General features: G+C 37.0%; 1 protein-coding gene across 3 annotated transcripts in view; it reads left to right on the forward strand.

Annotated features, from left to right (window-relative positions):
- The first annotated feature begins 1,105 nt into the window (after positions 1-1,105).
- LOC307000367 (uncharacterized protein) overlaps positions 1,106-19,625 on the forward strand; it is a 214,432-nt gene continuing 195,912 nt past the window's right edge. For 2 of the 3 annotated variants that reach the window (XM_079615920.1, XM_079615923.1), the window contains exon 1: positions 1,169-1,382. In XM_079615920.1, coding sequence (XP_079472046.1) covers positions 1,301-1,382 — 82 coding nt within the window. In that variant the 5' untranslated portion in view covers positions 1,169-1,300. Of the gene's footprint in view, positions 1,383-19,625 lie in introns of all 3 variants that reach the window. The other variant, XM_079615919.1, reaches the window with a different exon arrangement.

Raw genomic sequence — 19,625 nt, forward strand, 5'->3', positions numbered from 1 at the left:
TCCGCCGGTCTATACGGTAATTTCTCGACTGTGCGACAGAGAGTCGTGTGGTTATGACGCAATCGTTAGCCTATTTTTACAAAAACTGCTTGTACGGGGCCATAACGTAAGATACAAGGTAACGGAGCCTTTTATACATTGTCGTGTTTCTTTAGAAATAAATAATGGACAAATGGAGTCTTTAAACGCCAAGTGAAATTCTTATTTTAAATATTATTCAATTGGAAATACCGCCCCATTGTTTATCGTGGAGAAGGAGCATTGTTAAAAAAAAGTTGTATGTTGAATTACATATTTATGTCTTTGTGTCAGTTTATTGTTTAAACTGGTCCTTTCGTGTGCGTATCCTGGATGTTTAAGGATGTCCAGCGTGACCTCTCCAACGTGATAACAGCTAAAACCTCACAATTTGGCATATTTGGTTATATCTAGTCAAATATGTTGTAAAAAAAAAATATAACAACAATTACATATATATATATATATATATATATATATATATATATATATATATATATAAGTAGCCTACTTTGTGGCTACATATAGGCATAAAAAAAAAACGGGTAGGAATAAACAATAAACCTCACAACTCTATAAATATACAATGATGGCATCAATAAACCTTGCAGTAGGACTTTTATCTGACTTTGAAGTGTGTGTGTGTGTGTGTGTGTGTGTGTGTGTGTGTGTGTGTGTGTGTGTGTGTGTGTGTGTTTTGCACAGTGGTTGATATTTAAAAAAAATGCTCAGTTGGCTCATTCAATTATATGTTTGTGTATATTTGTTTGACTGTTCTTTAATTTTTTAATTATAAAAATAAACGCTCCATTATTGGCTCATTCAATGGCTTTCAATGCATGTGTGTGTTCAGGTGGCAAACTTTAGCCTGGCTCCGCCCTCCTACGTACTTCCGCTCAATATTAATTTTCCTTCGATCAGTACTATAAAATGAAAACCAGGCTAGGCAAACGTAGGAAAAGTAGCAAAAAAAAGCATGCAAAGTCTTCTACCGCTATGTTTGATTATGCCCACATTTCACTCTCCAGTCCAGTGAGTGGCGCTAAGTCACAATCGTTTGTTTTCCGACCGCCATTAAACCTCAGAGGAAGAAGATTTGTTTTCAGCTTGATCTCTGGTGTTGTGTCGCGCTACTGGCATGACACAGACTGTTATGACTGTAGAAAGATGCCAATTTTGAGTCGGGTGAGTAAATGACTGTAATATTATCGTCCTCATAGACGTGACTAGAAGTTTTGAATCGAGCAGGAATATCTGGAGGTGCAGCAACTGAACTGAGAAGATGGTGTTTGTTAAAGAGGAGATTGAGGAGAACTCGAGTGAACCAGAACCCTGGAGAATAATAAAACACGAGGAACAAACAGGTTGGTGTCAATTCATCATTCATCTTTAGTGACTGTTGTGGTACATTAAGCTAACAGAGCTTTAGACAGGTATCCGCGGAAAAAGGTATCAAAACTAGAGCTTTCAATTTCAGATAAATGTTCTTTTGAACTTTCTATTCATCAAATAATTCTGAAATAAAAATGTAAATAACCGTTTTCAACATTGATAATAATCATAAATGTTTCTTGAGCATCAATTCATCATATTAGAATGATTTCTGAAGGATCATTCATGTGACACTAAAGACTGGAGTAATGATGCTGAAAATGCATTACTCATGAAGTGTAAATATATTACACTTTATATTATTATTCACATAGAAAACAGCTGTTTTACATTGTAGGCTAATATTTCACAATGTTACGGTTTTCTTCTTCTAAAAATACGTAAATGTATGTTTATTTGTATAAAACTGCTAATACTTTGTGCATGTCTGAAACTTAGTTACAACTTTGAGTAAAACATCCTTGAGAACCTAAAAGCAATCGTTTTAAAGTCGGCCACACTCAACTAATTACATTGCACAGTGTTAATATATTGTCACATTTTTCAATGTATGAAAAGTGACGATTCCTTGAGTATTATTCACGCAATATATTATTTCATATATTTTTCGATATATTTAAACCATTTAATAAATGTATATTGTAAATACAGTCAGCTTTTGAAGTGTATAACTTTGATGAAAGGGTTTGATCCACTTCAGATGGTACTGTATTGACTACTGTATAGCAATATATACTGAACAAAAAGTCAATTTTGAGCAGTGAGGGGATTCTAACTTAAATGCTTCTGATTGGCCATTGCGTTCAAGAAATCAACACATGTCTGTGATTGGCTACATCGCTCAACGCTGCCAACATGTTAGAAATAGATAGAAACTCTGGCCTGTAAATCGTTTCTATTTTATTTTAGTTGTTCTTGTTGCTTTTGTACAGCAGATGAATAACAATTTATTAGTTTTTAGATGTTTAATTTATAGATGTTTCTATTTTGCGGGAGTATTGCGGGCCATCAAAACTAGTCTTGCGCCGCACTCTGTTGCGTTGGTTACCGCGGGAGTGCAGGTCTCGAGTCTACATGTGCATAATACACAACTTTTAAAAACTGTCAAATGCACTGAAAGCTTTTGTTGACAGATGTAAGTTGAAGTTATAAATTAGGCTAAGTTATAAATTCAGTTGGCTGAACATTCAGCCAACATTCAGCTTCTGCTCCCGCTCATGGTGAAAATGACAATCTGGCTTTATCACATTTGTTATCACATAAAGCCAGACCACGTTCATCCAAAGTATGGGAATACTTTAAACTACGTCCGAACAGAATGGTGCTTTGTTCACTATGCAAAGCTGAAATGGCATACCATGGCAGCAAAACTGCTATGAACGAGGTCTGGCTTTATGTGATAACATAAATGTGATAAAGCCAGATTGTCATTTTCACCATGAGCGGGAGCAGAAGCCGCCATTACTCGATATTTAAACGTAAATAATTAATGTGACGCGTCGACGCATTTCACGCGTCAACGTATTTTCGTAGTTGACTTAATCGATGATGCCGTCATTGCGGCCCTAATCTGAAGTGTCAGCGCTCTCCGTGAAGCGTGTTCTCTGTGCTGCGCTCAGCCTCACGTGTGAAAGTAAACAACTCAGCCAGTGATACAGGGCTCTAGAGTGCGACCAAAATTTGTAAGGATGCGACTAAAAATGTTCCTAGGTCGCACTGGTGCACCTCGTCCTCGCATCCGCTGCCTCTCCAAGAACGAAGCACCTGTTCTCTATTGACGGAACTCACTCTCATGGTTGGATCATATCATGGTCTAAACCAATCAGAGACAGAGATGAGGCGGGTCTTTGCCTCTGATTGGCTGTGGTCCAGACATTCCTGTAGGCCTAAAATGCTCCGTGCTGTGTGATTGAAATTGCGACCTGGGCACCAGAGACTCAGTTATGGCAATCAGCATCAGCTAATGCCTAGTTCACACTACAGGATTTTAAGCCCGATTTTCAAATCGTTGAGCTCGCCGACAGGTCGGGTTGTTATCGCGTGCAAATCGCGGGGGATTCGCGGCCGATGAACACTTGCCAATCTGTTAGTATGAAAGAGCCAACAACGCATCAAAGACGCTCGCTGACGCCTCGCGGACGCGTCACCGAGCCCAGAAAATATCTAGCATGCTAGATATCCGGAGCTGTCGCACGACTCAACCACATGTGATGTCATGAGCTACAGCCAATCAGAGCAAGGTATGGGTTGAGGTCACCAGGAAACTACGCATTTTTTTTTTTTCAGAGCAAATCAAACAGTTTGCAGCACTAATTTCTGTCTGACGTCCATATTCAAACAAAGACTCGCGTGTTGTTTACTTGTGTTCTTCTTCGTCTTCTTCGCTGGGTAGTGGCGCGCGTGCTGTATTGCATCATTTCCGGTTCGTTTTATGGTGTTATTTTTCGTGACAAAACGTGGTTTGTAGACCAGATATAATCTTTGGGTGACAGGGTTGTTGTCAACTCGTGTAGTGCGTTACCTCCTGTTGCGGATCAATCACGTTGTGTCGTGTGGTGTGAACAGCTCAACAACTTGAACACTCCTGATTTCACAGAGAGCAAGTCATGTAGTGTGAACTGCACAGTTCAGCCCGACGTTTTAAAATCCTGTAGTGTGAACTTGCCTTAAATAAATGCAAGAAAACAGATGAAGAACAAACATTTAAAAATGTACTTGAACTAGGGCTAGGTAAAAAATATTGATTTCTCGATTTTAATCGATTCTCATTTTTACAAACTGTTATCGATTCTTAAATCCCAAGAATCGATTAGTCTCTCCTGTTTTCAGTTGATGAATGAAGGAAACATTGTAGCGCACATCCCATCCAATAAATCGCAATAATCTTTGTGCTTTGTTACTGAAACAAAGTCTCTGATTTTGAGACATTTGACAAAGATGTCAAATTTCAAAGTACGTCCATTTTCTTACGAAATTCAAAAACATAAATACCGTTTTGTCGCTGTGGCGTGAGATCGCTGTGGCGCAGCTCAAGAGAAGCAGCAGCACATGATCTTCTCTTCCGCCTTACTACCAGTTACAGCGCAAAATAAACATGAATGAGCATCTGAAAGTGTGTTAAAAGATAGAGTACAACTTCTCAAAATCCGTATCATGTCACATGGAATCGGATAAAAGCGTCTGCTAAATGTAAAATGTAAACTTCGCCGTCCATGAAAGACTTCTTGGGTTTTGCAAATACATGACTGACACGATAATATGCTATATTTGCAGCCTTACCCTTTGTGTTTGGCCTGGTAAAAATGGACTTCTGAGCTGCTAACTGCCCCTTCAATTCCCAGACTTTTCGGGTGCGTGGAGCTGATTTAGCTGGGAAATCTGCGTCATAGCTTTTGTGCACGGTCTTGAAATGCCGCTCCAAATTGCCCTTCTTCGGTAAGGCCACGCTTAAATTGCGAATAAGACAGATGGACTTCGAATTTGAATAAACAAAAAAGTAATCCTCTTCCCAGTCAGAATGAAAATATGTTTGTTTTTTTGGCTTCTGCCATAGTTGTGTTTTATTTTGCTGACGTCGCGACTCGCAGCTCTCTCAACGTCTCCATAGTAACAGTGAGTAGTGACGCGAATGAGGCGGCTCGAGGTGAACGTCGGGAGCTCGCATATCTGAAGAGCCGACTCTATTTTTAAAAATATTGCCTGTAGAAATTAAATAATTATGAAATAATTAAATATTGAATAATTTTATTTAAAAATAATAGTGTGTTCATGCTAGTTATAATGCTAGAGTGCTGGTTATAACATGGCAATAAAAAAGAGAGAAAAAAAGGGACCAGTTTAATCCTTTCAGTTATTGATTTTTCTGAAGATTTATTATTTTTTTCTTTAATATGGGTTCTATTATATTATTGTTTTGAATATTGTTTCTATGCATTAAAAATATGTATTTTAAATGGAAAGGTTTAGTATTTTTATAATTTCGCTGTTATTTTTTTCATAAATCAATGCTATTGATCAAACTTTGTCTGTCGGTGAATTTTACAAATATTTAACAACCAATGAAAAGCATTAAAACAGCTTGTGTTAAATCTTGTTACTCGATTAGACTGTCAGGCAAAACCTCACAGCTCATAGCTCCGCCCCTCCTCCTCCGGCCAGCGCATAGCTGAACGTAATCAATGATCTTGTAAGATTAAATAAATATATATATATATATATATATATATTTTTTTTTTTAAATAAGTACAGCGTTTTTCTTTACTCAATAAATACTATGTTTATAAAGGTTAATATTTTATGTTTTTGAGGTCTGAGACGCGGGAGCGGTGAAGAGAGAGAAAGGGCAAACCAGAGTACAATTTACTCTCACGATCGACTGGTAGACCGCGATCGACTTTTTTTTTTCTTGAGCACGTCTATTAACTGAAACAAAACTCTGTGAATAATTGTCACTCATACATGAAAAATATATCTTTATAAACATTAAAGTGTGTACTTTTAAATGATCTAATTCAAAACAAAAACAAATATTCTCTAAGTAATTTGTATGAAACCAAAATGATGCCCAGTTTCTCAAACGCGTGCTCATTAGTTATAATATGACCACACCCATGCGTGCAAAACAGATACACATGCAAATCGTCCTCATGAAAGAATGCAAACCTGTAAAGCCCTCATTACCTCAAAAACAAAGAATCAAACTTCATCAGTCCTGAGTCGAATTTAGATGAGCTCACATTTGATTTACCTCAGAAGAACGCAATTTGAAGAAGAGAAAGATTTTAAGGTAAGAAATGTATTTTGAATTATGTTAGTGTTATTGTTGCATAAACTTCACATTGTAGTTGAACTGTTGCTAGACTATAATGTATGAAATAGACAGAAACATGTTGAAATATGAACTATGGACAGGTTGGCAACCTTTAAAATGCTAAATAAATATACCGGACACAAGAATGTTTTTATGCTCTTTAATATTAAACGTAGCATGATATAAAAGTAGGCCAGTATGAGTGTTTAAACACTAACATGATGAATAGTATAATGTATAAACGTGTTTACTTTGAAATACTGTATGATAAATAAATATGTATGATAAAATGTATACTTTTAAAAAAGAAGGATTACACTTTTAAAGAAAAACTTGCGAAATGCATGTTCTCTTCTGTATACAACGTAATTAGTGTAACATTTAATTAAAGCATGTATATATATTGTTAGGGGGGGGCTAACAGTTATAAGACCCGAGACCCGATATGATGAAAGAAGACCAGGATTTGTGAAGTTCAATCAAAAAGATCAAAATTTACTGAAGAATAGTTTGCAGTTTCATTGGTAGAGCGAGCGTCAAAGTCTCACGAGGAGGTCGCAAGCCAACTCTACCTTACACAAAATAATACACCAATTATACCATTTTGCAAGGGCAAGCATCGCATCATCATACATCTGATTGGCTAAGAGAACATAAAACCATAAAAAATTTCACATGTGAGCAGATAAAATGTGCCTATCGCCATTAGTTAGGATAGCTGTCGCCAATCCGTAGATTTAGGTCTTGTGGTGACCTCGCAGGTTAGAGGAGGGCGCCCTCCTATGCGTCTGTGTGTTGTTGTTCCAAATGGTCAGGACCTACGTAGAAAGTCAAACACACACACACATAACACCACCAAATAACATCATCAAGGCCGAAGAGTGCTTGAGCTTCGTATTATCAGTTAGCCAAAACATAGCTCCTCAGGAGGAAAGGCAGAGAAATGGCATTGCTCTCAAGAGAAAAATATAATTTCACAAGCACAAAAGAATATAGAAATGATTATGTGATAATGCATATATTTGATTATTAATTTGTATAAAAGTAATGTAAGCATTCAAAAGGATATAGAATGAAATATATATATAAATGACTGAAGAGACAAGGGATTTTGACCAACCCTTCAATATATATATATATATATATATATATATATATATATAGATATATATTAGGGCTGTCAAAAGATTAATCGCGATTAATCGCATCCAAAATAAAAGTTTGTGTTTACATAATATATGTGTGTGTAGTGTGTATAGTTATTTTGTATAAATACACACACATTCATGTATATATTTAAGAAATATTTGCATTTATATACTGTATATACATTTATATAATTTATATTATATATAAATATAACCAATTTTTCTTAAATATATACATGATTGTGTGTGTTTTTATATATATAAATAATTATACACACTACACACACATATATTATGTAAACACAAACTTTTATTTTGGATGCGATTAATCGCGATTAATCTTTTGACAGCCCTAATATATATCTATATATATATATATATATATATATATATATATATATATATATATATATATATATATATATATATATATATATATATATATTAGGGCCGGGACTCGATAAAAAAAAAAAATCTAATTAGAGGCTTTGTAATTAATTAATCGATTAATCTTATATAAATATTTGACCTGAGAACAGTGAGAAGTAATTTTTTTTCACATGGATTTTTAGTATACCATTGAATAATGACTGAATACATAAGCTTAAGCAACAAAATATTGTTTATTTTTGTTTAACCAAGTCCAGCAGACCAGTGCTATTTTTGCCATTAAGTGTAACGTTAGCAATAGCCGTTCCGAATTCCTTGTTGCACAGCTTGCACACAACCATGCTCTTATAGGTTGTAAATCGTTTTTTCTTTGACACTGGTGGCTCATCCGATTTTGTTGTGTTATCCTCCTCGTCCATCTCTCCCCCAATTTCACACAATAGATGTAAATAGAACGTTTTTTAAAGCTAGCTAGCAACTGCTCACGCTGTTCAGTCCTGGATGTGTGTTGAAGCGCACGCGCGCGACCGACCGACCGACAGTGCAGGCAGTTGCTAGGCGATAAGTTGAGCTTCCAATCAAATAAAAGTAAACGCCTGGCATTGGCCAATCCACTGTTTTACCCGTTTACGGACACAGGATTGGATGTACACAACCATGAAGAAAACAAAGTAACAGTAGACGGAAACGGTTTAATTTGAAACCAGGAAATTCTACTTTAGAATTTTCACAAAAAAACGGGACAATTCGTGTCCCGGGAAAGAATATACATTTTCCGGGACTGTCGCTCAAAAAAGAGAACAATCCCTGGATAACCGGGACGGGTGGCAACGCTAGAAGTTATCGTTTAAATACTGTCTATGGAAGTTGTGAAAGCTAGTTGGTGCTCCAGTATAATCGGTCCGCCTAAACTCATCCAGTGAGAAACGTTCCGCGGTGCAAAAATAAGTGCGATTAAAATGCGTTAAAAATGTTTAACGCGTTATTTTTTGTGTAATTAATTAATCTTAATTAACGCGTTAAAGTCCCGGCCCTAATATATATATATATATAATATATATATATTTATTAGGGGTGTAACGATATTCGAACCAAACTTCTTCTTCGAGTCCTTTGCAACTTCAGATGTCGTTCTGCCAATATCTGGCGCAGGTTACAGCTGATGGGGTCGGTTCAGCCAAGTCCTGGGGGCTGCACTGGGGAGCATCCTCACACTCCAGTAGGTGGGACATTGTCTGTATTGCTCCACAGCTGCATGTGTCGTCTGTCTGATAGTTCCATGCTTTCATAAGTGCTTTGCACCTCCCTTGTTCCACTCGTAGTCTGTTGAGCGTCTTCCAAGTTAGCCATTCGAACCGAACTGAAAAAACGAGATACACCACCCACGATACGAATCGCGATACTCATGGCATACCGAAACCGCCCCGCCCTGCCTGTCTCATTGGACCTCATGTCTTATGTGTACACAACGAATACAGCTCCACATTTAATCACAATAAGCTCAGTGTTTTGATACTTTCGATAATAAGCAAGGTGTAATCTTTCAAATTCTGTCTATTTGATCACGAAATTCAAACATGAAATGTCGTTTTGGCGCTCTTTGATGTGGTGTGACAGATCACTGTACTAGCTCCTCATTTCATGCGGCAGCGCGAGTAAACGTGATCATCTCTTCCTCAGTTACAGAATAAACATGAATGAACACCTGATGGTATGTTGAAAGATACATTATAGGCCTACTTACTGAAAGGCATCATAACTCGTGTAATCGCTCGGTGTTCCAACAGCGGAAATGCGTCAATAAAACGTTTAGTTTTTCACATACCGGTAGCTTTATTTACCTCGGGCAAGTCATTCGGTGTCCACAGCTTGTTGGTTTGCTAAAGAAATTAACTCGTTCACTAAATAAATGCACTATATTAACCTATATATTATATTTTAATTAACCTGTTAATGATATCTTGATTATTTAATGTATGTTTAAATTATCTTTCATGAAAATGACAGCAGCTGTGTAAATTATTATATTTCAATAATTAATTAGAGTAAAAACGTGTTAATCTAAAAACTGCCTTATGTGCAGTTTACATGGTTTCATACAATTTGTTATTTGAGTGTTGATTATTATTATTATATCTAAAAATAAATAGCAACTGAATTTAGGCTAAAAGTCTAGGCTCTGTTGTTAAGCTTTAATGTTATAGTAATGTGCAAGTAACGGCTCCTATATAGTTTACAGCATTAGCAGAGAATTTTTTTATCCTTGCGAAACGTTTACTTGTAATTGAATTAATTTAAAGACAAGGATGCAATTTGTTAATTAAAGCACTGTTTAAAAAAGAAAAGAAGCAATTTTAACTTTCTAAACCCCCCCACCCCACCAAAATGAACCGAACCAATAAGTCAAAACCGTGGGACGTACCGAACCGTCAGTTTTGTGTATCGTTACACCCCTAATATAAATATATATATATATATATATATATATATATATATATATATATATATATATATAGAATATATAGAGCCGGGACTTTAACGCGTTAATTAAGATTAATTAATTACACAAAAAATAACGCGTTAAAAAAAATTTACGCATTTTAATCGCACTTATTTTTGCACCGCGGAACGTTTCTCACTGGATGAGTTTAGGCGGACCGATTATACTGGAGCACCAATAGCGTTCATAACCGTCTATGTTCATAACTTGATAATTTCAGACAACAACAAACCACAGTGCACATGAACAAAGAAGCTGACAGGACCGCTTTGGTCGGCCCCTTGGATGGGACATTTTGTTATAAAAAACGAACGGATGGAAGCGTCGATAAGAGCATGGTTGTGTGCAAGCTGTGCAACAAGGAATTCGGAACGGCTATTGCTAACGTTACACTTAATGGCAAAAATAGCACTGGTCTGCTGGACTTGGTTGAACAAAAATAAACAATATTTTGTTGCTTAAGCTTATGTATTCAGTCATTATTCAATGGTATACTAAAAATCCATGTGAAAAAAATTACTTCTCCCTGTTCTCAGGTCAAATATTTATATGCGATTAAAATGCGATTAATTTCGATTAATTAATTACAAAGCCTCTAATTAATTAGATACATTTTTTTTTTATCGAGTCCCGGCCCTAATAATATATATATATTGCGTGTGTGTGCATTCGCGCTTGTGAAGTCGAACTGCGCGGACATGGATCTATACAAAATAATAGCTTTTTACTTTTATCTGGGCTTTCAACAAAAGGAAATTCTACAGGTGCCAATCTACCAACATGGCATTAGGCTACCATTATAGGACGTTACAGTTCACGATTGTCGAGTTCACGCGCATAGGTTTAGTTACCTATGATGAGCATGAACTCGACAATCGACTACTTTGGACTTCGACCGAAAACAGGAACTAAATACAGGTCTGTGCGCTGGCTGATATAACATCATTTTTATTCATATCTTTCACATCTGCTGCAGTCAGATTCACTCGTGTTCACTCTGAAGGAATCACTCAACATGGCTGGGCACTTGTATGACACATCAAGGATGATAAGAGAAATAAAAGCAGGTTTAAAATTAGACCCCATTCAAGTCAATAGGGTGCAAATTTTAAAAAGAGGATAACACGGTGTAGGCAACACCGATTTTTGTCGTTGTTCTCTGTATTGACAGCACTCCAAATGTACTAAAAATTAGGGATGGCCCGATACTGAGCTCATGTACTCGTACTCGTAAAAACGCCCCGATACCAACAACCGATACCAAGCAGCGTGTGTACAGTGTTTGTGTCCAGACAAAGAAGCACTGACAACAGAAAGTATAATGGGGATAAAAAAGAAGGCTGTCTATGAAGTAAATGTATCATATTAGTGAAATATTAAACAAAATATAGTAATGCCTATATAGCTGTGGTGCGCCAGCTGATAAGAGAAAAACGCGCAGTGGATTGAGCGCGCCGCGGCACCGAAGCGCGAGCTGGTCGAGCGCATCAGACGTCAGTGGAAAGTTTGTAGTTCAGTCGGATGTCAATGGCAAAGAAAGTAAAATGAGGCATGTAGCTTATTATTAACCATAACTGACCAGAGAGAGAGAGAGAGAGAGAGAGAGAGAGAGAGAGAGAGAGAGCGCGCACTATATATATAGCGCACTATGTATATTTGGATTAAAACTAAATCGTATATGTAAGTAAAACATGAACTGTTACCTTATTTATGTTTAACGACATTATTACAGGACATTTGCAGGTCAAGAAGTTACATGAACTTCAAACATCCAAAGCGCGCGCCCCGAAAACCATCGCCTCAGACAGCGCGCGAACACTGAGTGGAAGTCTTTCACTATTGCGCTTGTACGGATGAATTCACACAAAACTATGTAAAAACGCCCGTCTTGGCGAGTATCCTAGTAAACAAAGTATATTATATGTCAAGTGAACGTAGACAGTATAATTCAAATGGGGTCCGTGCGTTCGGTCTTAACCCTTAATCACTGTTAGAAAAGGATAACACTTAAGATGTTTGGGGTCAGACTGACCCCAAGCATTTTAAAGAGCGATTGCATAAGGAAATATAATTTTTTTTTATGGAAAACTATATATAATTTTTTTTATTTACTTGTCAACTATACATTTATGCTGTGTTTTTGTGGAAATTTTTAAGTTTTTTACCTATTTACGGAATGAAAGTGCAATGACCACATGTATCCAGAGAGGGCCATAGAGACTCATTCATTTTCACTTTATTAGGTGTTCAAGCACGAAGTGTTGAAAACCTATTGTAATTGTACTGATTTTTATTAGGTGTTCAAGCACGAAGTGCTGAAAACCTATTGTAATTGTACTGATTTTTATTAGGTGTTCAAGCACGAAGTGCTGAAAACCTATTGTAATTGTACTGATTTTTATTAGGTGTTCAAGCACGTAGTGCTGAAAACCTATTGTAATTGTACTGATTTTTATTATTATTATTATTCTTCTGCCGTAAAACGCATCGTGCAGCCCAAACCGTAAGAGCTAGAGACTTGAAACTTTGCCAGTAGGTAGTACAAAAATCGAGGAGAGGTTATCAAATTATGAGCTCGATTGGCCCATAGGTGGCGCTATAGCGCAAAAAACAAAAAAAATTCACTATTTTGCTTATATCTCAATAACCCTTTGGCCTAGACTCAAGTGTCTTATATCATTGGAATCCTTGGCTCAAGACGAACAAAAAATCGCGCAGGTTTTTTTTTTCCGCCATGATAGATTTTCCGCCATTTTGAATTTTGTCAAAAACCTACTTTTGCGAACTAGTCCCTGGTTTTTTGCCCGATCGGAACCAAACCAGTGCAGAAATGTTCTCTGGAGTCTGAAGATCAATAATTATTGAAAAAAAGTTGAAATTTCGATTCACGGTTGCTAGGGGGCGTCAAAACGTTAATATGGGCGGAGCCTGTTTTACTAAAATGCCTATAACTCAAGTAGTAAATGAGATAACTTTACCAAACTTGGTACACATGTGTAGGAGGTCAATCTAAAGTCACGATAAAAAAACCGCGTCAATTGGCCACATGGTGGCGCTATAACACAGAAAAAACTTATAAACACCTGACCGTTTGTCCGATTGACTTGAAATTTGGTATGCAGGGTCTTGGCCCTAGGGACCATCTATGTCTAGAAGGATATTGGCGTATCTAAAAAAACATGGCCGCCATTGGCCAATTAAGTTTAAGACAAGGTTAACGATGGCCAATCAGAACGAAACTCAGTGGACATGTTCAACTCATGGCCCTAGAGGTCTGTAAGAGTTTTGAAAGAAATCGGCCACTAGTTGGCGCTAACGAGTTTTACGGCTCTGTAATCACGTGGTGTAACAAATATCGTCAGAATATGCATATCATTAGATAGATCTCCTCATGTTGAACAACTTTGCCTCTAGAACTAATGCTGTCAATCGAATTGTTCATTAATTATTCGCAATTACGTTAAAAACCTACTTTTGCGAACTAGTCCCTGGTTTTTCGCCCGATCGGAACCAGACCAGGCTAGAACAATTCTCTGGACTCTCTAGATCAATAATTATTAAAAAAAAGTGTAATTTTTGCATTTGGGTGGCTGTAACAGGGTCATTTTAAAAAATGGGCGTGGCAAATTACACTCAAAAGCCTATAAATCCTAAAAAAAAACTCAGAACTTCACGAAAATTGGTGGGCATATGTGAAATAACATCATTAACAAGCATGCAAAATTATATGGAGATCGGACTATAGATGGCGCTATAACAGTTAGAAACAGTTAAAAACCATATATTTCCTATGGTAAATTGCCTGTATTGGCTGTAAATGGTGTTTTCCATCTATGATCAAATAATGTTCATATCATAATGTTCAAAACCCGTGCAGAATAATTATCTGGACTCTCTAGATCAATAATTATCAGAAAAAGTTGAACTCCTGCATTTGGATGGCTATAATAGGGTCACTTCAATATGTAGCCTTGACCAAGTGTCCCCGAAAGCCTATATCTTTTCAATGAATGCTCAGATCTTCTTAAAAACAGGTCAGAACATGTGAAATAACATGATAAAGAAGCATGAAAACTGTGTGTGTGTGTTTGTGTTTGTAAGCATGCAGATTACTGGTGAAACCAAGTAGTTCAAAATGAAAGTGAGCCAATAAGTGGTCTTCTACTGCCCTCTGCTGGCCATACTAATTATTAATAGTCTTTTCACATGTGCTTTTGCATTCATATATTTAGACACTAAAAAATCCCTTCTATAACAATTACTATTATAACACAATCATATTTTGTCAGAGTTTATCATTTCATTTGTTCTGATGCTTCACATAATTGCTAGCAACGTGGTAAATCGTGGTAAATAACTCTAGAAACATGGTAAATCATAATAAATAGGGTAAATCATGCTAGAATCCTGGTAAATCATTCTAGAATGTGGTATATCATGGTAAATCATCCTGTAACATGGTAAATCAAGGTAAACTAAGATAAATCATGGTAAACTATGGTAAATCATGCTAGAATCATTAAATCATAATAGAATGTGTTCAATTGTTGTAAACCATGCTAAAACAGGGTAAATCATACTAGAACTTGGTATATCATGGTAAACTATAGTAAATCATGCTAGATTCATGGTAAATCATACTGGAACATGGTAAATCATGAAAAATCACACTAAAATGTGGTATATCATGGTAAATCATGCTAAAACGTAGTCTTTTCCATCTATGATGTCAGTGGTTAAATGCTTGCTAAATAAAATTTAATGTCTTAAATGCTTAAAGGCCTTAAAAGCTTGAACACCGACAAATGCTGCTTGCAGCTTTAATTATTATTATTATTATTATTATTCTCCTGTAAAACGCATCGTGCAGCCCAAACCGTAAGTGCTAGAGACTTGAAACTTTGCCACAAGGTAGTACAAAAATCGAGGAGAGGTTATCAAATTATGACCCCGATTGGCCCATAGGTGGCGCTATAGCGATCAATTGCGCGAAACTGGTCATAACTCCTAGACCGTATGTCGTAGACTCAAGTGTCTTATATCATTGGAAAGCTGACCACCTGACGTAAAAAACGTATATCTCCGATTTAATTTCCGCCATGATAGATTTTCCGCCATTTTGAATTTTGTCAAAAACCTACTTTTGCAAACTAGTCCCTGGTTTTTTGCCCGATCGGAACCAAACCAATGCAGAAATGTTCTCTGGAGTCTGATAATCAATAATTATCGAAAAAAAGTTCAATTATCGATTAACGGTCGCTAGGGGGCGTAAAATTAACGTTGTAGGCGGAGCCTATATTACTAAAACGCCTATAACTCAAGTAGTAAATGAGATAACTTCACCAAACTTGGTACACATGTGTAGGAGGTCAATTTGAGGTCACGATAAAAAAACCGCGTCAATTGGCCACATGGTGGCGCTATAACACAGAAAAAACGTATAAACACCTGACCGTTTGTCCGATTGACTTAAAATTTGGTATGCAGTGTCTTGGCCCAAGGGGCCATCTATGTCTAGAAGGATATTGGCGTATCTAAAAAAAAAATGGCCGCCATTGGCCAATGAAGTTTAAGCACCCATTAGACATGGTTAACAGAGGCCAATCGTAACGAAACTCGATGGCCATGTTCAACTCATGGCCCTAAAGGTCTGTAAGAGTTTTGAAAGAAATCGGCCACTAGTTGGCGCTAACGAGTTTTACGGCTCTGTAATCACGTGGTGTTACAAATATCGTCAGAATATGCATATCATTTGATAGATCTTCTCATGCTGAACAACTTTGCCTCTAGAACTAATGCTGTCAATCGAATTGTTCATTAATTATACGCAATTACGTTAAAAACCTACTTTTGCGAACTAGTCCCTGGTTTTTCGCCCGATCGGAACCAGACCAGTCTAGAACAATTCTCTGGACTCTCTAGATCAATAATTATTAAAAAAAAGTTGAACTTTTGCATTTGGATGGCTATAAGAGGGTAATTTAAGAAAAGGGGCGTGTCAAAATACACTCAAAAGCCTATAAATCCTAAATAAAAACTCAAAACTTCACAAAAATTGGTGAGCATATGTGCAATAACATCATTAACAAGCATGCAAAATTTTATGGAGATCGGACCATAGGTGGCGCTATAACTGTTAAAAAGCTTTTAAACCATATATTTCCTATGGTAAATTGCCTGTATTGGCTATAAATGGTGTTTTTCCATCTATGATGTCAGTGGTTAAATGCTTGCTAAATAAATCCTAATGTCTTTTGATGCTAATGTGCTTAAAGGCCTTAAAAGCTTGAACACCGACAAATGCTGCTTGCAGCTTTAATTATTATTATTATTATTATTATTATTCTCCTGTAAAACGCATCGTGCAGCCCAAACCGTAAGTGCTAGAGACTTGAAACTTTGCCACAAGGTAGTACAAAAATCGAGGAGAGGTTATCAAATTATGACCCCGATTGGCCCATAGGTGGCGCTATAGCGATCAATTGCGCGAAACTGGTCATAACTCCTAGACCGTATGTCGTAGACTCAAGTGTCTTATATCATTGGAAAGCTGACCACCTGACGTAAAAAACGTATATCTCCGATTTAATTTCCGCCATGAAAGATTTTCCGCCATTTTGAATTTTGTCAAAAACCTACTTTTGCAAACTAGTCCCTGGTTTTTCGCCCGATCGGAACCAAACTAATGCAGAATTGTTCTCTGGAGTCTGATAATCAATAATTATTGAAAAAAAGTTCAATTATCGATTAACGGTCGCTAGGGGGCGTAAAATTAACGTTGTAGGCGGAGCCTATATTACTAAAACGCCTATAACTCAAGTAGTAAATGAGATAACTTCACCAAACTTGGTACACATGTGTAGGAGGTCAATTTGAGGTCACGATAAAAAAACCGCGTCGATTGGCCACATGGTGGCGCTATAACACAGAAAAAACGTATAAACACCTGACCGTTTGTCCGATTGACTTAAATTTTGGTATGCAGTGTCTTGGCCCAAGGGGCCATCTATATCTAGAAGGATATTGGCGTATCTAAAAAAAAAATGGCCGCCATTGGCCAATGAAGTTTAAGCACCCATTAGACATGGTTAACGGAGGCCAATCGTAACGAAACTCGATGGGCATGTTCAACTCATGGCCCTAAAGGTCTGTAAGAGTTTTGAAAGAAATCGGCCACTAGTTGGCGCTAACGAGTTTTACGGCTCTGTAATCACGTGGTGTTACAAATATCGTCAGAATATGCATATCATTTGATAGATCTCCTCATGCTGAACAACTTTGCCTCTAGAACTAATGCTGTCAATTGAATTGTTCATTAATTATACGCAATTACGTTAAAAAGCTACTTTTGCGAACTAGTCCCTGGTTTTTTGCCCGATCGGAACCAGACCAGTCTAGAACAATTCTCTGGACTCTCTAGATCAATAATTATTAAAAAAAGTTGAACTTTTGCATTTGGATGGCTATAAGAGGGTAATTTAAGAAAAGGGGCGTGTCAAAATACACTCAAAAGCCTATAAATCCTAAATAAAAACTCAAAACTTCACAAAAATTGGTGAGCATATGTGCAATAACATCATTAACAAGCATGCAAAATTTTATGGAGATCGGACCATAGGTGGCGCTATAACTGTTAAAAAGCTTTTAAACCATATATTTCCTATGGTAAATTGCCTGTATTGGCTGTAAATGGTGTTTTTCCATCTATGATGTCAGTGGTTAAATGCTTGCTAAAAAAATCTTAATGTCTTTTAACGTTAATGTGCTTAACGGCCTTAAAGGCCTTAAAAGCTTGAACACCGACAAATGCTGCTTGCAGCTTTAATTATTATTATTATTCTCCTGTAAAACGCGTTCTGCAGCCCAAACCGTAAGAGCTAGAGCCTTGAAACTTTGCCAGATGGTAGTACAAAAATCGAGGAGAGGTTATCAAAATATGACCCCGATTGGCCCATAGGTGGCGCTACAGCAACCCAAAGTACTAAATTGCTCATAACTCCTAGGTCGTTTGTGCTAGAATCACAGTTTTCACATCACTGTAATCCTTGGCTCAAGACAAACAAGATGTATATCTCCAAATTCGATTTGGAGCAAAAAAAAAATGTTATGGCCAGTTTTGTCCAAAACCTACTCTTGCGAACTAGTCCCTGGTTTTTTGGCTGATCTGAACCAGACCAGGCTAGGACCATTCTCTGGACTCTGCTGAACAATAATTATTGAAAAAAAGTGTCATTTTTGCATTTGGCTGGCTATAAGAGGGTCATTTCAGAAAAGGGGCGTGTCAAAATACACTCAAAAGCCTATAAATCCTAAACAAAAACTCAGAACTGCACAAAAATTGATCAGCATATGTGCCATAACATCATTAACAAGCATGCCGAGTTTCATGGAGATCGGACCTTAGGTGGCGCTAAAACTGGCAAAAAGGTACCGTCATTATTAGGTGTTCAAGCACGAAGTGTTGAAAACCTATTGTAATTAGGTGTTCAAGCACGAAGTGCTGAAAACCTATTGTAATTGTACTGATTTTTAGGTGTTCAAGCACGAAGTGCTGAAAACCTATTGTAATTGTACTGATTTTTAGGTGTTCAAGCACGAAGTGCTGAAAACCTATTGTAATTGTACTGATTTTTATTAGGTGTTCAAGCACGAAGTGCTGAAAACCTATTGTAATTGTACTGATTTTTATTATTATTATTATTATTATTATTATTCTTCCGCCGTAAAACGCATCGTGCAGCCCAAACCGTAAGTGCTGGATCTCTGAAACTTTGCCATATGGTAGTACAAAAATCGAGGAGAGGTTATCAAATAATGACCCCGATTGGCCCATAGGTGGCGCTATAGCGATCAATTGCGCAAAACTGGTCATAACTCCTAGACCGTATGTCGTAGACTCAAGTGTCTTATATCATTGGAAAGCTGACCACCTGACGTAAAAAACGTATATCTCCGATTTAATTTCCGCCATGATAGATTTTCCGCCATTTTGAATTTTGTCAAAAATCTACTTTTGCGAACTAGTCCCTGGTTTTTCGCCCGATCGGAACCAAATCAATGCAGAAATGTTCTCTGGCGTCTGAAGATCAATAATTATTGAAAAAAACTTCGATTATCGATTGACGGTTGCTAGGGGGTGCAAAATTAACATTGTAGGAGGAGCCTATTTTACTAAAATGGCTATAACTCGAGAAGTAAATGAGATAACTTCACTAAACTTGGTACACATATGTATGAGTTCAATCTGTGGTCGCAGTAAAAAAATCGGGACGATTGAGCACTAGGTGGCGCTATAACACGATAAAAACATAAAAAGGGGTCTGGACACCTGACCGTTCGTCCGATTGACTTGAAAATTGGTATGCAG

The sequence above is a fragment of the Phoxinus phoxinus genome (genome assembly GCF_949152265.1).
Source record: "Phoxinus phoxinus genome assembly, chromosome: 1".
Classification (NCBI taxonomy): domain Eukaryota; kingdom Metazoa; phylum Chordata; class Actinopteri; order Cypriniformes; family Leuciscidae; genus Phoxinus; species Phoxinus phoxinus.